The sequence below is a fragment of the Ambystoma mexicanum genome, chromosome 3q, assembly GCF_040938575.1.
Source record: "Ambystoma mexicanum isolate Mex_15411 chromosome 3q, UKY_AmexF1_1, whole genome shotgun sequence".
Lineage (NCBI taxonomy): Eukaryota > Metazoa > Chordata > Amphibia > Caudata > Ambystomatidae > Ambystoma > Ambystoma mexicanum.
Genome location: NC_090926.1, coordinates 1,009,433,140 through 1,009,447,938, shown reverse-complemented (window position 1 = coordinate 1,009,447,938; position 14,799 = coordinate 1,009,433,140). Strand labels below are relative to the sequence as shown.

General features: G+C 48.8%; 1 protein-coding gene across 4 annotated transcripts in view; it reads left to right on the top strand.

Moving 5' to 3' along the window:
• The window catches only part of RPTOR (regulatory associated protein of MTOR complex 1), a 2,822,438-nt gene that overhangs the window by 2,685,823 nt on the left and 121,816 nt on the right, over positions 1–14,799 (top strand). For 2 of the 4 annotated variants that reach the window (XM_069655181.1, XM_069655182.1), the window contains exon 29: positions 2,683–2,730. The exons of the other annotated variants lie outside the window; for them this stretch is intronic. In XM_069655181.1, coding sequence (XP_069511282.1) covers positions 2,683–2,730 — 48 coding nt within the window. The remainder of the gene's footprint in view (positions 1–2,682; positions 2,731–14,799) is intronic. 4 annotated transcript variants of the gene reach the window in all.

Here is a 14,799-nt window from a genome sequence, read left to right as displayed (position 1 = left end):
CTTTTTGTTATTAATTTAAAAAGTCTACTAAGAGTATCGGGATACTGCAGGTGTGGAGTACATCAATGAGCGACATGGATTATAAAGCGTCATTGATAATCCCCTGCAATTACAAAAAGAAATACATAGTCCATGATGAAAATTCCACATATGCATATAGGTACTGAATAATGTAGCAAACTGGTAACTTTAACATTTAGTTAATGCAAAATACTTATCTGCATCATATATAATATTGGCAGTGCCATTGATAGATTCGAGAGACGCTTGCAGTCTCTTGCAAATCACGCATTAGAATGAAAATGTAAGCTTGTTTTAAGTCCCACACCCATGAAGGACACAGAATGCTGCAGCAAAAATCTACATTTCGCCTACACATGCCCAGAATGAGTGGGACAGCAGGTATTTATTTCCCATTCCCTCCACCCCAAATTAGTATGTATACATGCACTTTTTTTACCGACGTATATAAATATGGCTTAATAACAGTCAAAGGGTTAAAGATGCTTTTGCAGCAATAGATGCAGTTCTAGGTGTGAATAGGCCGTCCCTTTATCCTGTCACGACCTAAAACAACGGTTAGAAGTTCCATAGCAGGTATGATGACAATGTTTGATTATGAGCACAGGATAAATTCTGCCATATCTCCATCACTCATTTCATCAAATGCAGACACTGTCACCCGTGGTGGCCTTTTCCGCAGCAAGCATGTTTCTACCTCTTCAGCAGAACATCGGGATGGTTCCTGTATTCTGGAATGTTGGTTAGGCATTAAAAGACATATATGCGCACACAGTTAGGAACACGGACTACATTTTGTTATTTGCAAAGCAATTCCTTGAGGCACAAGCGTTCTGCATTGGCGTGCACCACAGGCGTGCATCATACACACTAGTCAACCCAGGTACAAACACATGCTTAAGTAGGCCTCTATCGTCTTTCCATTACATGTGCCCATCAGCTGCCTCTATCGCCATAGGTATTTGACTTTTCATGTGGATGCAGACTGGTGGAGCCTTTTGAAGCCAGTGAGCACGTGGAGGGGTGTATGGGACTCTGTATGTGCCATCCAGATTTTTAGGAAACAAAAGACTTTGCTGTTTTCCGATCACCCTACTACTTTCCAATTAGAATGATTGTACTTGTCCCTTCATCTGTAATGGGCCATGTGTCCTCACTGTGGTAATTCTTTACCATTTTATCAAACTTTCAATGCCCTTTCTATCATTTACTCATCCCACTGCCTATCTTAATGCAGAAGCTGCTGCTTATAACCCTGCAGCTGAACTCCTGTTCAACGTGTACAGACTGATGGAAGCAGAGGCTGTGGACTGAACATGCCAACCATTGCCTTTTAGAAGGGGCGCCTACAGCTTCTTGCGCTCTGCCGCGATAGAGGCATCCTTTGACATCGGCAGATGCAGTGGGCCTGATGGCTTTGTCCGTTGTGTCCTCATCAAGCCAGTTATCCAGCCACTTATTCCCGCCTAGGAGAACTCGCAACATAGAAGTCATCTTACAGAAGCTCAGAGTGTTGCAAAACCGAGTTAATCCATGGATGCATTACATCACCCCTTGACCGCTTTTCCTGTCTGCACTCGAGTGGACCAATGCCATTTTTTGTTCACTGGATTATTTCTATTTGTTCTCTTTTCTCCTATCATTCTAAATGCAGTGACACCTTCTCTCCTCTTCAGATCGAACACTTGTCTCCTCCAAATTCGGTGTCTAGGCTTTCAGAACTAAAATCAGGTGTGCTCGAGAGATCAGGTGTGTTATGGGCAAGCCCATACCATCAGCATTGCCTGCATCCTCTTAATGGCAAAGGAAATATAGCTGTATGTAAGGTCTGAAACTAATTTGGCAATGCAGTATCCATTCCTGGGCTTTAGGGACCCTTGTCAGGAGTGTGTCTAGAGGCATGAGTTCTAGATTTGTTATGGTGACCAGTGTTTTTCGCACCGGTCTAAGACTTCCCTTCACAGTGTAGTTATTGTGCAGGAGCAGGAACATAGCTTCCCTGTTTTAATGATAATTGACAAACTGCCAATTCCTATGGTTTTTCCAGAAGTGGCTATAGATGACCATGGTTTGTCCATTGTACTGTGCATGTTTTTTTCAGGGTACCACCACGAAATCTGGCCACCATGACAAGACATGCCTTTTCAGATGTTTATTGTAAATAGCTACATTTCAGGGCAACCATTGCCAGTTGTCAGGGCGTCTCTGAAAAGCAATGCAGCATTTCCCCTGGTCTGAAACAGTCTTCTACACCTTCCTATTGTCTAGGAAAGGGCTGCAGCTGTTCCACTGGACTGAGAAAGTCTGACACTTTGCTCTCCTGTGAGGGAATTATAAAGCCTCGCCTGTGGCCTGGGTTAGCCATGCCATGCAGCCTATACTATCCTGATATGAGAGACCCTACAGTAGCATGCCCTGGAGTCTGAGAGAATCGTGACGCTTTTTGTTTGCTTTGCATTGTCTCCATTCTGAAATCTTTCCTCTGGTTTATGAGTTTTGCATTCTTTGCTCTGGGCGTTGTCTGCTCTGCTGTGTTCTAGTGTTTGCTGTGCTTTGTGTGGGTTCCTTCTGTCTTGGTTTTTTAATTCTGTTTAATTTCTTTTGCTTTGGCTGATCAACTTCCCTTTGGCATCATCCCCTGAATTCCCTATCTTCGCACAGGCCTGGCTCGAAGGGTTTCAATCTATCTTGACAGAAGTAAACAAGGAGGTGAGTGCCTTGTAACCTGATTTCTGAGTTCTTTCTTGCGCCCTGTCAAGTCAGCAGCATCAAGAGGGGTAAACGCTATTGCCTGACCTGTAGTCTTTTCTACCATGATGTGTCCAGGAAATGTTGTTTGGTTTCATCACCTTGTAACCTCTTCTCGTAGTAACTTGATGCCTCAGTCACTTTCCCCTACAGATGTGCTCCATCATTGGTCACATTTCACTAATCTTCCATAGTTCACTGCTCTCATGTGCCTCTCACACATTGCTGGTTTCTTGTATTTTGAAACAAGGGCTCCTTGCCTGCTTTTCTTTACTAGTGTTGCTGAGACCACTATGTGCCTGATGGCTCCGAAAGTCTGTTTTCGCCCTACAAGCAAATGTTGTCTTTTAATTGGGTATTTGTATTCCTCCTCTATCCTGGGATCTCGCTTTTATTGTGACTGTCTCCGTTCCTATTATACATGTTCCTATAGCGGCCTTCTTCCCAGCTCCATTTTTCATTGCACACTGGATCGTTGTTCTGTCCTTTAGCTGGCTGCATTCTTGCTCTTGAACCACTTTTCTCCCCTTGTAGCCATCGTTCCCTCTGTGACCGATATTTGTCCAACCAGTACTTTGTATGAAAACCAAAACAAGTCTGAGCAATTCCTACTTAATTAGAACTCATTCTCCCATCAGTGGCTCTAAGGCTTTTTTCGTTTTTAAGCGGTCACCATTCAATAACTTCCGAATTAGAAATTACGTTTTTATTAAACCACCAGGTGAAGTTTAAAATTAAACAATATGCTTAATGTCGAAGCCCTAAAAAACCTAACTACATTAATAAAAGCAGATCCACAATACAATTTCTATGGTTCTGCCATTACCTAATTGTGTAACGGGCAATATTAATCACATACGAAATTAGTCAAAAGTAATAAAATTAAATATTTTTTTTCTAATTAGAGCCTGTAAGTAAATGTGTCATCATAGCAGGCATGTTTGTACCAAAATAAAACATGCTGTTAACTATTAAAGTTGTATTTCCAACCATTTTTCCAACCAAACACTTTTTCCAGTCATCGCATTTATTTGTTTTTCTGTATTCATTTTTCTTGCTTAGGTTGTCCTCTATTTTCTTAGGTGATGTTGATCCTCGAAACAGGATGTGACTTTAGAAGAGGAGAGAAAGTGCAGCCACCACACCCGTTACAGCAGCAGGGATGCAAAGTGAAAAAACGAATGTTCTTGTGCTTTTCACAAACAAGCAAAACATCTGGTAATCCTCTCCGAGTACCAGTAGTAGAGGCACTACTAGTAGTTTAATGCTACCAGTAGTTACAGCTATATCATTACACAGATTAACACTAAGAGTCCAACACTGCTGCCAGATGTACACCTGCAAGTGGTAGTAATGGTAGTGTTGCTAATAATACTGCTGTTACTAGTAGAACGGATACTGGTTCTGATGAAATGATTATTAGTCACACTACCACCTACAGATACTGCTACTGTTTCTACTCCAATGAGTGTTTGGCATGCTACATCCACTGCAGCCAGTAGTATTTCTACTATTGGCAGTAGTAGTAATGTGGTGATTGTAGTTGTACAACTATTATAATAATAACCAACATAGTCCTTGTTCTTGTAAGTATGGTATCCCCTTTAACTGTTTTTTCACAACTTCTAGTTTCTCGTCTTTTGCGTTGTGGTTATCACAAAATGTGGTATTAACAGGTCAACAGGTAAAAAGGTTCTACAGTTAGTACTTGATCTTTATCTGCTCTCCATTGTGGTACTCTGATGTTACTGTTCACAAATGCAGTTGCTTTCTAAGAATGCTTTCAATGGATTGCATTCTCCCACAGATTCCTCATATTGAGTTATTTTATCCCGCCCACTCAGCACACTTTTCAAAACACGGCTCAAAACGTTTTCTAATGGAATTCATCTTATTCCAGAATGTCGATCCCAAACAGTCAGGGTTAAACCATTGCAAGGACTGCAACTCAAAAATGTCCCTCACGGACATGCACAGTATCTATGTGTGGAAGTGGAGCATGACACTGAGCAAAGTGGTTCTTGGCAAGTCAAAAGCAGTGAAGGGAATGCTTGGCGAAACGGGCGCTCAGAAGACCCCCTTCAAATCGCTAGCTAAGTCTGTTGTGAAGTTCTTGAGCCCAGACACAGAGGGACCTACCCCCGAGAAGGAAAGCGAGGGGTAGACGTCATAAAGCATCAAAGAAATGGTCGTACTACCACAGCAAGTCTCACCACCATTCCTCTTCACATAAGCAAAAGAAGCGCAGAGACAGGCGCAACTATGACTCGTCAGGGAAAAGGAGTGAGTCCTATCCTTCTAAGGAGGCTTCAAAGGAGGAATGGGAGGAGTTCAAGGAGCAGATGTTGCAGGTCTTCGAGATGGCCATAGCTTGTACAGATTCGGCACCGACCGCACAAAGGTGGCCAAGGGAAGTCCAACGCCCTCGACCTCAATTTAAAGGAAGCCTGCATCAGCACCAATGCTGCCATAGGCTGTGCCACATCAAAAATCTGCTGTCACCATCCGCAGTACCGAGTGTTGGGGAAGATTTTCTTTTTGCAACTTTACTTCCATAGTTTTCTATGGCTGCCCATTCTTTTTGCTCCGTTTTAGATCTTGTCCTGACTTTTAGATAGCTGGGCCATGCCCTGTGAACTCGGTTCCTTTTTCCTATGCATTTTGTTCACTAATGGGGAACACGCTTGTCAAGCTTTTGAGAAGGTTTATTCTGCACCATGCCTACTCAGTCTTAGGCCTCAGGCTTCAAAACGTGCGCGGATTGCGGCCAGCAGATATCCGTCTCTGATCCACACTGGATTTGTCGCTACTGCTTGGTCGAGGACCACAACACCCACGATCACAGGTCTGGCCAGTGCAGTCCATGCACCAGTAGACCCTCTGGGAAAGGGTGGCAAAGATCTTCCTGTTCGTCCACAAGGCAAATGGTTGAGGCACAGCAACGTCTCATTCGAGGTCGTACGGCGCGGACCACTGTGCCAAACGGGGTAGTTCGGTGCAAGGAGAAGAAAAAAAGCAGCATCAACCTCTGAAGAAGTCCCACTCCCCGAGTGAGTCCTCGCACTGACACTCCTCTTCTAACTCAAAAAGAGGATTCTCCTGAGCAGCCGGTGCAGGTACCTTTCCCTACCCAATCCTCCACCCCGGAGGAATGGGAAAACTTCCACCTAAAGATGCTAGACATCTTTGCCAAGGTGCCGGCGGCACCAGCCTCAGTGCCTTCGGCTCAGGCGACTGCACCGTCGGTTCCGGCTGTGGCGCCGATGGGTCCCACCACGTTTGTTGCGACCCACAGAGTACACCCTTGGGACAACGCCTGCATGCCTACTAGCTCGGACCCTGGACCAGAGGATGACTGAAGTTCCTCTGCACCGACATGCCACGCTTTCAGGCATTGAGGCCTTGGCGCCCGTCAGCGGCGTTGACACCATGGACATTTCATGGAGGAAGTGTTTCCTTAGGGCACTTGGGCCGTGTTGTATTCCCCTTCCAAGAAGTGTGTACATGATGTGCAGACCAGATGGTAGAGTGAAGTTCAACACAATGTCATAAAAGTAACTTTAAATGATTCACAATGAAACAAATAGTGGAAAGAGATATGACAGGACCTAAAAATTACATATAGGCTTAGGTAACCTTGTTTTTCAATATTTCTTTTTGTGTTTAGCACCTAATGCGATTGGCAGAAGAGGCCAATCACGATGGGGAGGAGCTGTGGCCTCCGCTACCGACTGTTCAATTGAATGCTGTATCCCGGTTTTCCTTCAGGGATATCGTACATAAAGATGGTCGGCTGGTTTCGATGACATGCTGAGTCCCGTCATCTTCATCCGGACCTGTCGTTTGGGTACGTCTTATCAGATCGCCTTGTCCATCAGATGTGGCGGTGTTTCCAGATCCAACCTTAAGCCCAAGTTTGATGCAACTTCATATGGGCTGTTCTTGTTATTTTCTTCAGCGTTCCTATTCTCTATTCGTAATGGAACAACTTCCAGGAACGAAGATTCAGGACTGGATCCCTGTGCGGATGTTTTCACTGGCCGTGTCTTGTTCCAGCTTTCTGACTCACGCTGGTTGGACAACAGAAGAACTGCAGGTTGCCAGTGGTCTCGATACCTCTTTGGAGCTGGATATTCTGCCAAATCCCACCCCAGGAAAGCCTCATGACACTTTTCAGTGACTGAGGGCTAAGGTGGCCAGTACTCTGAGGCTTTCTGCTCCGTCCAGATTCAAGATTCAGTAGAAACTATGCAATATCTTGGACGATGCCACCAAGAAACACACTCCTGCCTTCATTGTGGCAATAGTGGCCCCAGTGCTGGAGAAACCTGCCTCTGTTTCGGTAGTGGACAGGGATCTGGCAAAGAAGTACTGTCCCGACCCTTCAGACAGAGTGTTTCACTACTCTCATGGCTCCCCGAGAGTTTGGTGATTCAGGCCGTGTTGGCTAACCTGAAGACATACCCTTCGATGGGCAGAATCTTTTTGGAGTTGAGGCTGATGACCCTCTCTAGAAGGTCCAGTGATCAAAAGCAACTGCTAAGTCCTTGGGGCTTGCCGTGCAGCAGCCCTCCTCACAGTCATCTCGGGGTAGGGGGTTTTGTCGTCTGTCCCCTCCCTGCAAGAGGCCGTGGTCAGTCTGCCCCAGGAAACAAGGCAGGTCAGGCGTTTCCCAAGAGGTCGAGGTGCCCAGAGGGTTAGCATAGCCACCAACCATGCTGCACCCCAGGGCACAAAACCTCAGTGACAGACTATGCCACTCAACACCGGTGGGGAGTGTTTTATTTCCTGTTCAGACCAGACTGATCAATGACCACATCCAATGCTTGGGCCCTACAGGTCATCCTGTGGGGCATATATCCTCCAGTTCCTACAGCGCCCTAAGGCCACCCCCTTGTCTCTGGTCCCCGTCCTCTTCCTGTCAAAGGAGGTAGTCGAGCTGGTACAGCACTTGGAACAACCTGGTGGGTGGTACTCCACCTATTTTCTGGTGCTAAAGAAAGTCATAGACTTGTGTCCCATTCTGGATCTGCAGCTGCTGAACTTGTTCCTGCACATGGACAAGTTGAAGTTGGTTACACTGGGTCAGAACCCGCAAGCCCCGATCTACAGGACTGGTTGGTATGCCTGGACACTCAGGATGCCTATTTCCATGTGCCAATTCATTGAAAGCACAAGAAGTCCCTGAGGTTCGTGGTGGGCCAAAATCACTACCGGTTCAAAGTCCTGCTGTTTGGTCTTTCTTCGACACACAGGGTTTTCATCAAGCTGCGAGCAGTGGTGGTGGCTCGCCTCAGGGGGGAGGGCATTCGCTTCCTTCCCTACCTGGACTAGCTCGATGTCCATATCTAGTGTCAGAGCATCTGCTGCACACATGTACTCTATTGCATAGCCAGGGCATTTCCCCGAACTTGTAAAAGTCTCAGGTTTTTCCATCCCAGTCCCTCCACGGAGCAGGCTTGGACACTTTTCTGGGCAGAGTTTTCCCGCCCGAGGACAGAGTGACTAACATCTGTTAGATGGCCAATGTCCTCCAATCCCAGGAACAAGTCCCTGTCTCGACTTTCCTAGGCCTTCTGGGCCTCATCCTAACTGCTGAGAGACGTGTTGTTTCAATGGATTGCTTTTCTCCCACATATTCCTCAACATGATAGATATCCATCTCCTCAGCTTCGCTGTTTGAAAAATATTTCAACAGGGGGCGTAGTGGACCTCGACTCGGCCATCGATCGTCAATCTTGTCTTGTCTTGCTCTTGATCAACGGTTCAGGACGGGACGTTGGGCGTCGCATATGTACCATGTCACTACGCCCCATGCTTCAGTTCCTTTTTTCCGTGTGCTTGCACGCTGCATCGGGAACATGACTCAAGTTTACTCGACGTTCTTATTGTACTTTGTATGCTTTTTTTTCTTCTGAAACCTCAACGTGATGTCCCACAGAATTTCGAGCTTCAAGCGATGTCACAGTTGCAAGGTCAAAATGTCTGACCGACCCCCCATTATGTCTGTCTATGGTGTCTGGGTGCTAGTCACGACACTGAGGTATGTGCGTCATATCCAAAGATGCAGCCGAAATCCCTGCGTGAGAAGGCCGGGAAACTGGCTTTGTGCCGACCTGTCGCCAAGTCTCCGGTGCAGCCACTTGTCCGGAGCGGAAGAAGAAGCGGCACCGCCGCCACCGACGTGAGTCCAGCTCGAGGTAAGCCCTCGGCAGTGGCTGACCACTCGAAGTTTTAAGACCTCTATGTTGGAAATGTTTAAGATGCAAGCGGCTGTAGGTGCTGCTCCGGCCCCGACCAGCAAGCTTTGGCGGCAAAAGCGCTGCTCGGTGCTCCCAATCTCACACCAGCCACTAAGAAGTCGGCGTTGAAAGCATCTCTGGGTGTTACTCCCGTTAGGGATAAGTTGCCAGAAGGCCATAGGGCCAGTGCTCCCAAACGTCTTGGTTACCTTTTGAGTCCCTCGGCGCCGAAAGTACCCTCGGCATCAAAAGCTTCAGCTTCGAAGTCTATCCCCAAGCCTTCAGCACCAACTGTCGGCGATGGTTCTTTTGTGCCACTGTCTAGATCAGGTTTCTTCAATTCCATGAATCCCGTTTTCAGAGTCGAGGAACGCGATGACCCTGAGGACCAGGTCGACCCCGTTTACACAGGGGCCGGCGGCGACTATTTCGACGAGCAGGCTGATTTATTGGCTTTGGTACAGGGTTTACATGATGCCAGTGGTCTGGATACCTCCCCAGACCTGGGGTTACAGCAAAAACAGACTTGCACCCACACTATTGTGAAGCTCAGGGAGCCGATTCACAGCGTAGCTGACACCATGGGCTCTTCGGGGTTATGATGTTACCGACATTTTGGATGAAAGTCCCACGGTCGAGAACAATATGCCTTTCACCCCAGCCATTGCGGACCCTTTAGCCTCCTTATGGCAGCACTCTTGTACCAGTCCCCCTGTGAATGCCAATTTCACAGGGAAGTATAGGCCAGCAAGAGGAGATCCTTCTTTCCTCGCAACACATCCTTCGCCGGAAGGGTTGCTTATTCAGGCTGCCACTGTTTCCACCCAACCCGCGGCATCCACCCCTAATCTGGCTATGGACCATGAGAGGAAAAAATATGACTCTTTGGCCAGAAAGGTGTTCAATTCTGGTAGCATGGTGCTCAAAGCCACCAACGTAGCATGTGGTTTTGCCAACTATATGTTTGGCTTATGGAAAGCAGTAGAACAGGCTGCTGATTACATCCCTGAGTGTGTCATGCGGGACTTTTGTTTTACAGCTGGTGGAAGATGTTACAGTCGTTTCAGACGGGCCTGGACGTAGCAGACTGTGTTGGCAGAGCAATGGGCTCAGCAGTTGTGATGAGACACCAAGCTGGTGGATAGGGCCTTGCCTCTCCATTACACCTTCCCTCTGATTCCCGTCATTCTTTGGGTTCTCAGGAGGTTGAAGAGATTTCGAGCAACCATGATCCTGACCGCCCTGGATTGGGCGAAGAGGACCTGGTACTCAAATCTCACCGGTTGCCTCAGTGTCCGGATCTCCTCACCCAGTCGAGGGCTGGGTGCTCCACCCCACCACATATTCCCTTAACCTACATTCATTGCTCTTGAGAAGATGACTTATGACTGGGACTTCTCAGAGCAGGTACTTGAGGTATTGCTGGCTGCACGCAGACCTTCAACTAGATCTCTGTAAGCGTGCAGGTGGATAACATTTGAGGCATGGTGCAGGGAACGCAAGTCTAATCCGATCTCTTGCCCCACCACCATAGTGATGGAGTTCCTTCTGTCACTGGCCTCTTCAGGCCTTCATGTTACCACAGTGTTCAAGAGATCCCCAGACCAAGGTTCATTGGCCCAGTTCATGAAGGGCCTTCTCAACAAGTTTCCGCCAACCCCTTTTGTTGTCCCAGCTCTTAATCTGGTTTTGACCTATTAGATGTTGGCTCAGTTTGAGCCTATGCATTCATGTTCTTTACGGCTGTTGTCCCTTAAGACAGACTTTTTGGTCGCGATCACCTCTGCCAGGAGTGTTAGCGAAATGCAGGCTTTGTGCTGCAAACTTCGTGACAGTCTCTCTTAAAGTCAGGCCCGGATTCCTTCCTAAGGTGGTTTCAGAATTGAATCTGTCCCAGTCTGGTGATTTGCCTGTCTGTCTTTGCCTGTCTTCTGCTATCCTCCTCATCCCTCGAAGGAGGAAGAGCGGTTGCGACGTCTTGACCCCAAGAGAGCGTTGAGCTTCTATGTCGCTCGTATGTCCGAGTTTAGGAAATCAGACCAGTTGGTTGTAGCCCATTCCTTGTCTAGAAAAGGCCTTACCATCACTAAAACTGTCACAGTGGATTATCCTTGTGCCAATCCAAATGTTACCAATCAGCAGACAAGGAGCATCCAGCGTGCATCAGTGTGCACTCTACCAGAGGGGTCTCGGTCTCCACGGCCCTCCAGAGAGGGGACCCTGTTAATGTTTGCCGGGCGGCCACTTGGTTATCCTTACATACCTTCACCAAGCACTATGCCTTTGATGTTGCACTGGGTGCTGATGCTAGGTTTGGCAGGGTGGTTCTACTGATTCTCCTGGTTTATATATTTTTGACCACCTCCGTTATCCCAACTGCTTGGGGAGTCTATCATGATGAGGAATCTGCGGGAGAAAAGCAATCCATTGAACAAGAAATGACCTTACTGTAATGTTCTTTCTATGGATTCTTCTCACGCAGATTCCTCATCAACCCTCCTATTCAACCCCACTCAGAAGGTTCTGTGGGTTGTTGCTTCTGTCCAAACGAGAAGGCATCTGGTGATGGCTGTGGGATGACTGTTTCTGGGTTGACCGTGTTGGGTGTGAGGTTGATAATGTTTGATGGCTGGTAAGCCTCCTCCTGTATTTTTTCTTCCGCAGCGTTCAAGCGCGTGTGGAACAATTTAAACTGAAGCATCGGGCGTAGTGTCATGGTATATATATGACGCCTGACGTCCCGTCCGGAACCGACGATCAACAGTAGAGTCGATGTCCACAACGCCCCCTGCCGAAAAAAAATTCCAAACAGCGAAGCTGAGGAGATGGATATCTATTATGATGAAGAATCTGCCAGAGAAGAATCCATAGAAAGAACATTACGGTAAGGTAATTTCACCTTTGTCATCCTTGGTCTCAGGTGAGGATGGTCACTGATGTTTCGAGGGGATTGGGTCCTCCGACGTATTCCATATCTATGACAGTAATCACCACAGCTGTGCTGCTTCGGTAAATCTTTCGGCGTCTGCGTCCTGCGTCGATGATGTCGATACTCCGTCCTCAAGGGCCTTCTTCGAGCCGACGTCACCGGATGTTATAAGTAGGACGCACGACGCCCATAGCCTCAGTTCCGTTTTTTCCGCGAACGTGTTCGCTTCGGCGATCTCGGCGCACGTCAATTCTACTGAATCCTGTTCTTTCGGTTTTCTTCGAACCTGTTTCTTCATTGCTATTGAATATGATGTCTTGGGCTTCTTCCACCCCGCGGTCCCGGTTTAAGAAGTGTCGGGTGTGCGGGTCCAAGATGTCCCTGACGGATGCGCACAATGCTTGCCTCTGGTGTCTCGAGGAGGACCATGATACGGACGACTGTGTCGACTGCCAATTGATCACTTCGAAGGCCTTCTGGGAGCGTAAGAAGAAGCTGTCGGTCGGTAAGGTGGCCAAGCACCGGAAGTTGCGTTCCACTGGTCTTTCGACGGACGAATCGAGGGGTGACTCTCCGCATAGTCATCGTGAGTCCGGGGGTTCTCGGTCTGGGAGTCGGTCCCACCATTCCTCTGCCTCCAGGAAGCACCGTCACAGGTCGCCTTCCCTGTCCTCTTCTGAGGACTCTGCCCGTAGGCGGGTAGCTTGTTCCACTCCGGAGGAGATGTTGGCGATTTTTCAATCGCAGGGCTCCGGTCCAGCCGTGCCGTCTGAGGACGCCGGTCGAGGCTGCGCTAGAGACACTGCTCGTCCGCCTTTGGGCTCCAGCAGTTGTCGCGACCATCGGGCGCCTTTGAGGTCCCGGTCAGACAAGGATGGTCGCTCTAGGCATGCCCGTTCCAAGTCCCGGTCCTCGACACCATCGAGACCGCGAGACTCTGTGAAGTCTTCGAAGAAGACATCGACGCCGGCAGCGCCGAGGTCGTCAACGGACTCTCTCGAGGCCCCGCCTCCGAGGAATTCGTCGACAGTGGCACCCCCAAGAAAGGCGATGGCTAAGGCTGAACATGTCTTTGTGCCTTTTTCTGTACCCTCTTTCCAGCCTCTAGATTATATTTCTGAGGTGGATGAGGTGTCTGAGGAAGGTGAGGTTCCTGCATTGTTTCCTGATGACATTGTTTCCGTTCACTGTCAGCTTGAGGGCCTGCGTCAGTCGCTGCACGACGCCAGTGGTCTAGACACCTCTCCGGAGGTGGAGTTTGGTAGGCCGGAGCCTGGCGTGCATGCCGAATTTTCATATCGGCGCCTCATGTCGAGGGTCACTGAATTTCTGGGTTGGTCTGCCCCCCCTGGGGATTTTCAGCAGGACGACCTGACTGATATCTGGACCAAGGTCCTCCAACTGACCCAGTGCTGCCATTCCTTCTGGCCTTGCAAAGAAGGGTGACTGCGACTTAGACTGCTCCGGAGAGTCTCCCGGCAGTGAGCAAGTCCTTGCCGAGGAAATATCGCCCAGCCAGTGGCAACCCCTGCTACTTGACCACGCACCCTACTCCGGAGAGTTTGGTGGTGCAGGCGGATACGGCCCCCATAAAGCAGGCGTCACATCCTACCACCCTACCATCCCTCCTGATAGGGACGACAAACGTTTTGACGGCTGGGCGAAGAAGGTATTTTCTTCTGGGGGTATGGCGCTTCAGGCTGCCAACTCCGTTTGTGCCTTGTCTCGTTTCACGCACACTCTGTGGAACTGTATTTCCCTAGCGGCTGATCATATTCCCAAAGGGGAGGAACGGGATGGTTTTCTTGCTATCGTGCAGGATGGCAAGGATGCCATGTGTGAATCCGTTCAGTCGGGTCTGGCCATGGTTGATTGCGTCAGCCGGTCCATGGCGGCGAGCACCGTAATGCGCAGGTTTGCGTGGTTGCGGAAGTCGGGGTTTGCTCCGGATGTGCAAGCCCGGCTCCTCAACATGCCCTTTGATGGTGACCATCTTTTTGGTAGCAAGGCTGACGAGAGTCTTGAGAGGTTGCAGACCTCCAAAGCTGCAGCGAAATCGTTGGGCGCTGCAGTTCGCCAACCTCTGCCTTTTCGTCCTAGGGGAAAGCAAGGGAGGGGAGGTTCCTTTCGATATTACTCGTCCTTTAGTAAATCGAGAGGAGCTGCAAGTCAAAGGGGCAACCGTAGGAGTGCCAGAGGTGGAAAACAAGGTACTCGAGGTGCCAAGGCTGCGCGAGCAGTTGCCTCTTTGCCCTCAGGCACTGCGCAGCCGCTTCAGCTCAGTCATGAGGCCTATACTTCTCCGGTTGGGGGAAGGCTGGCGCACCATCTCGTAGAATGGCGTGCCATTACTTCAGATGTGTGGGTTCTGGCGATCATAGCCCACGGCTACTGTCTTCCTTTCTGGCAGAGGCCTCACGACAATCCACCAGGGAACCTCTCTTTGCAGAGTCTGGATCCGCTCCTTGCGCAGGAAATTCAATCCCTGCTGGAGAAAGGTGCCATAGAACTTGTGCCTGTAGCAGAGAGGAACAAGTGATGGTATTCCCCTTATTTTTTGATTTCGAAGAAAGACGGAGGATTGAGACCCATCATGGACTTGCGTGGTTTGAACAGGCTCCTCAGGAAGGACAAGTTCAAGATGGTCACTCTTTCTCAAGTCCTCCAGGCCCTTCAACTTCAGGACTGATTGGTGTCTCTCGACCTCAAGGACGCTTATTTTCATGTGCCGATCCATCCAAAGCACAAGAAGTACCTGAGGTTCGCGGTTGGCGACTCGCACTTTCAGTTTCTGGTCCTGCCGTTTGGATTGACCTCCGCCCGAAGGTCTTCACCAAGCTCTTGGTGGTGGCAGCTCAT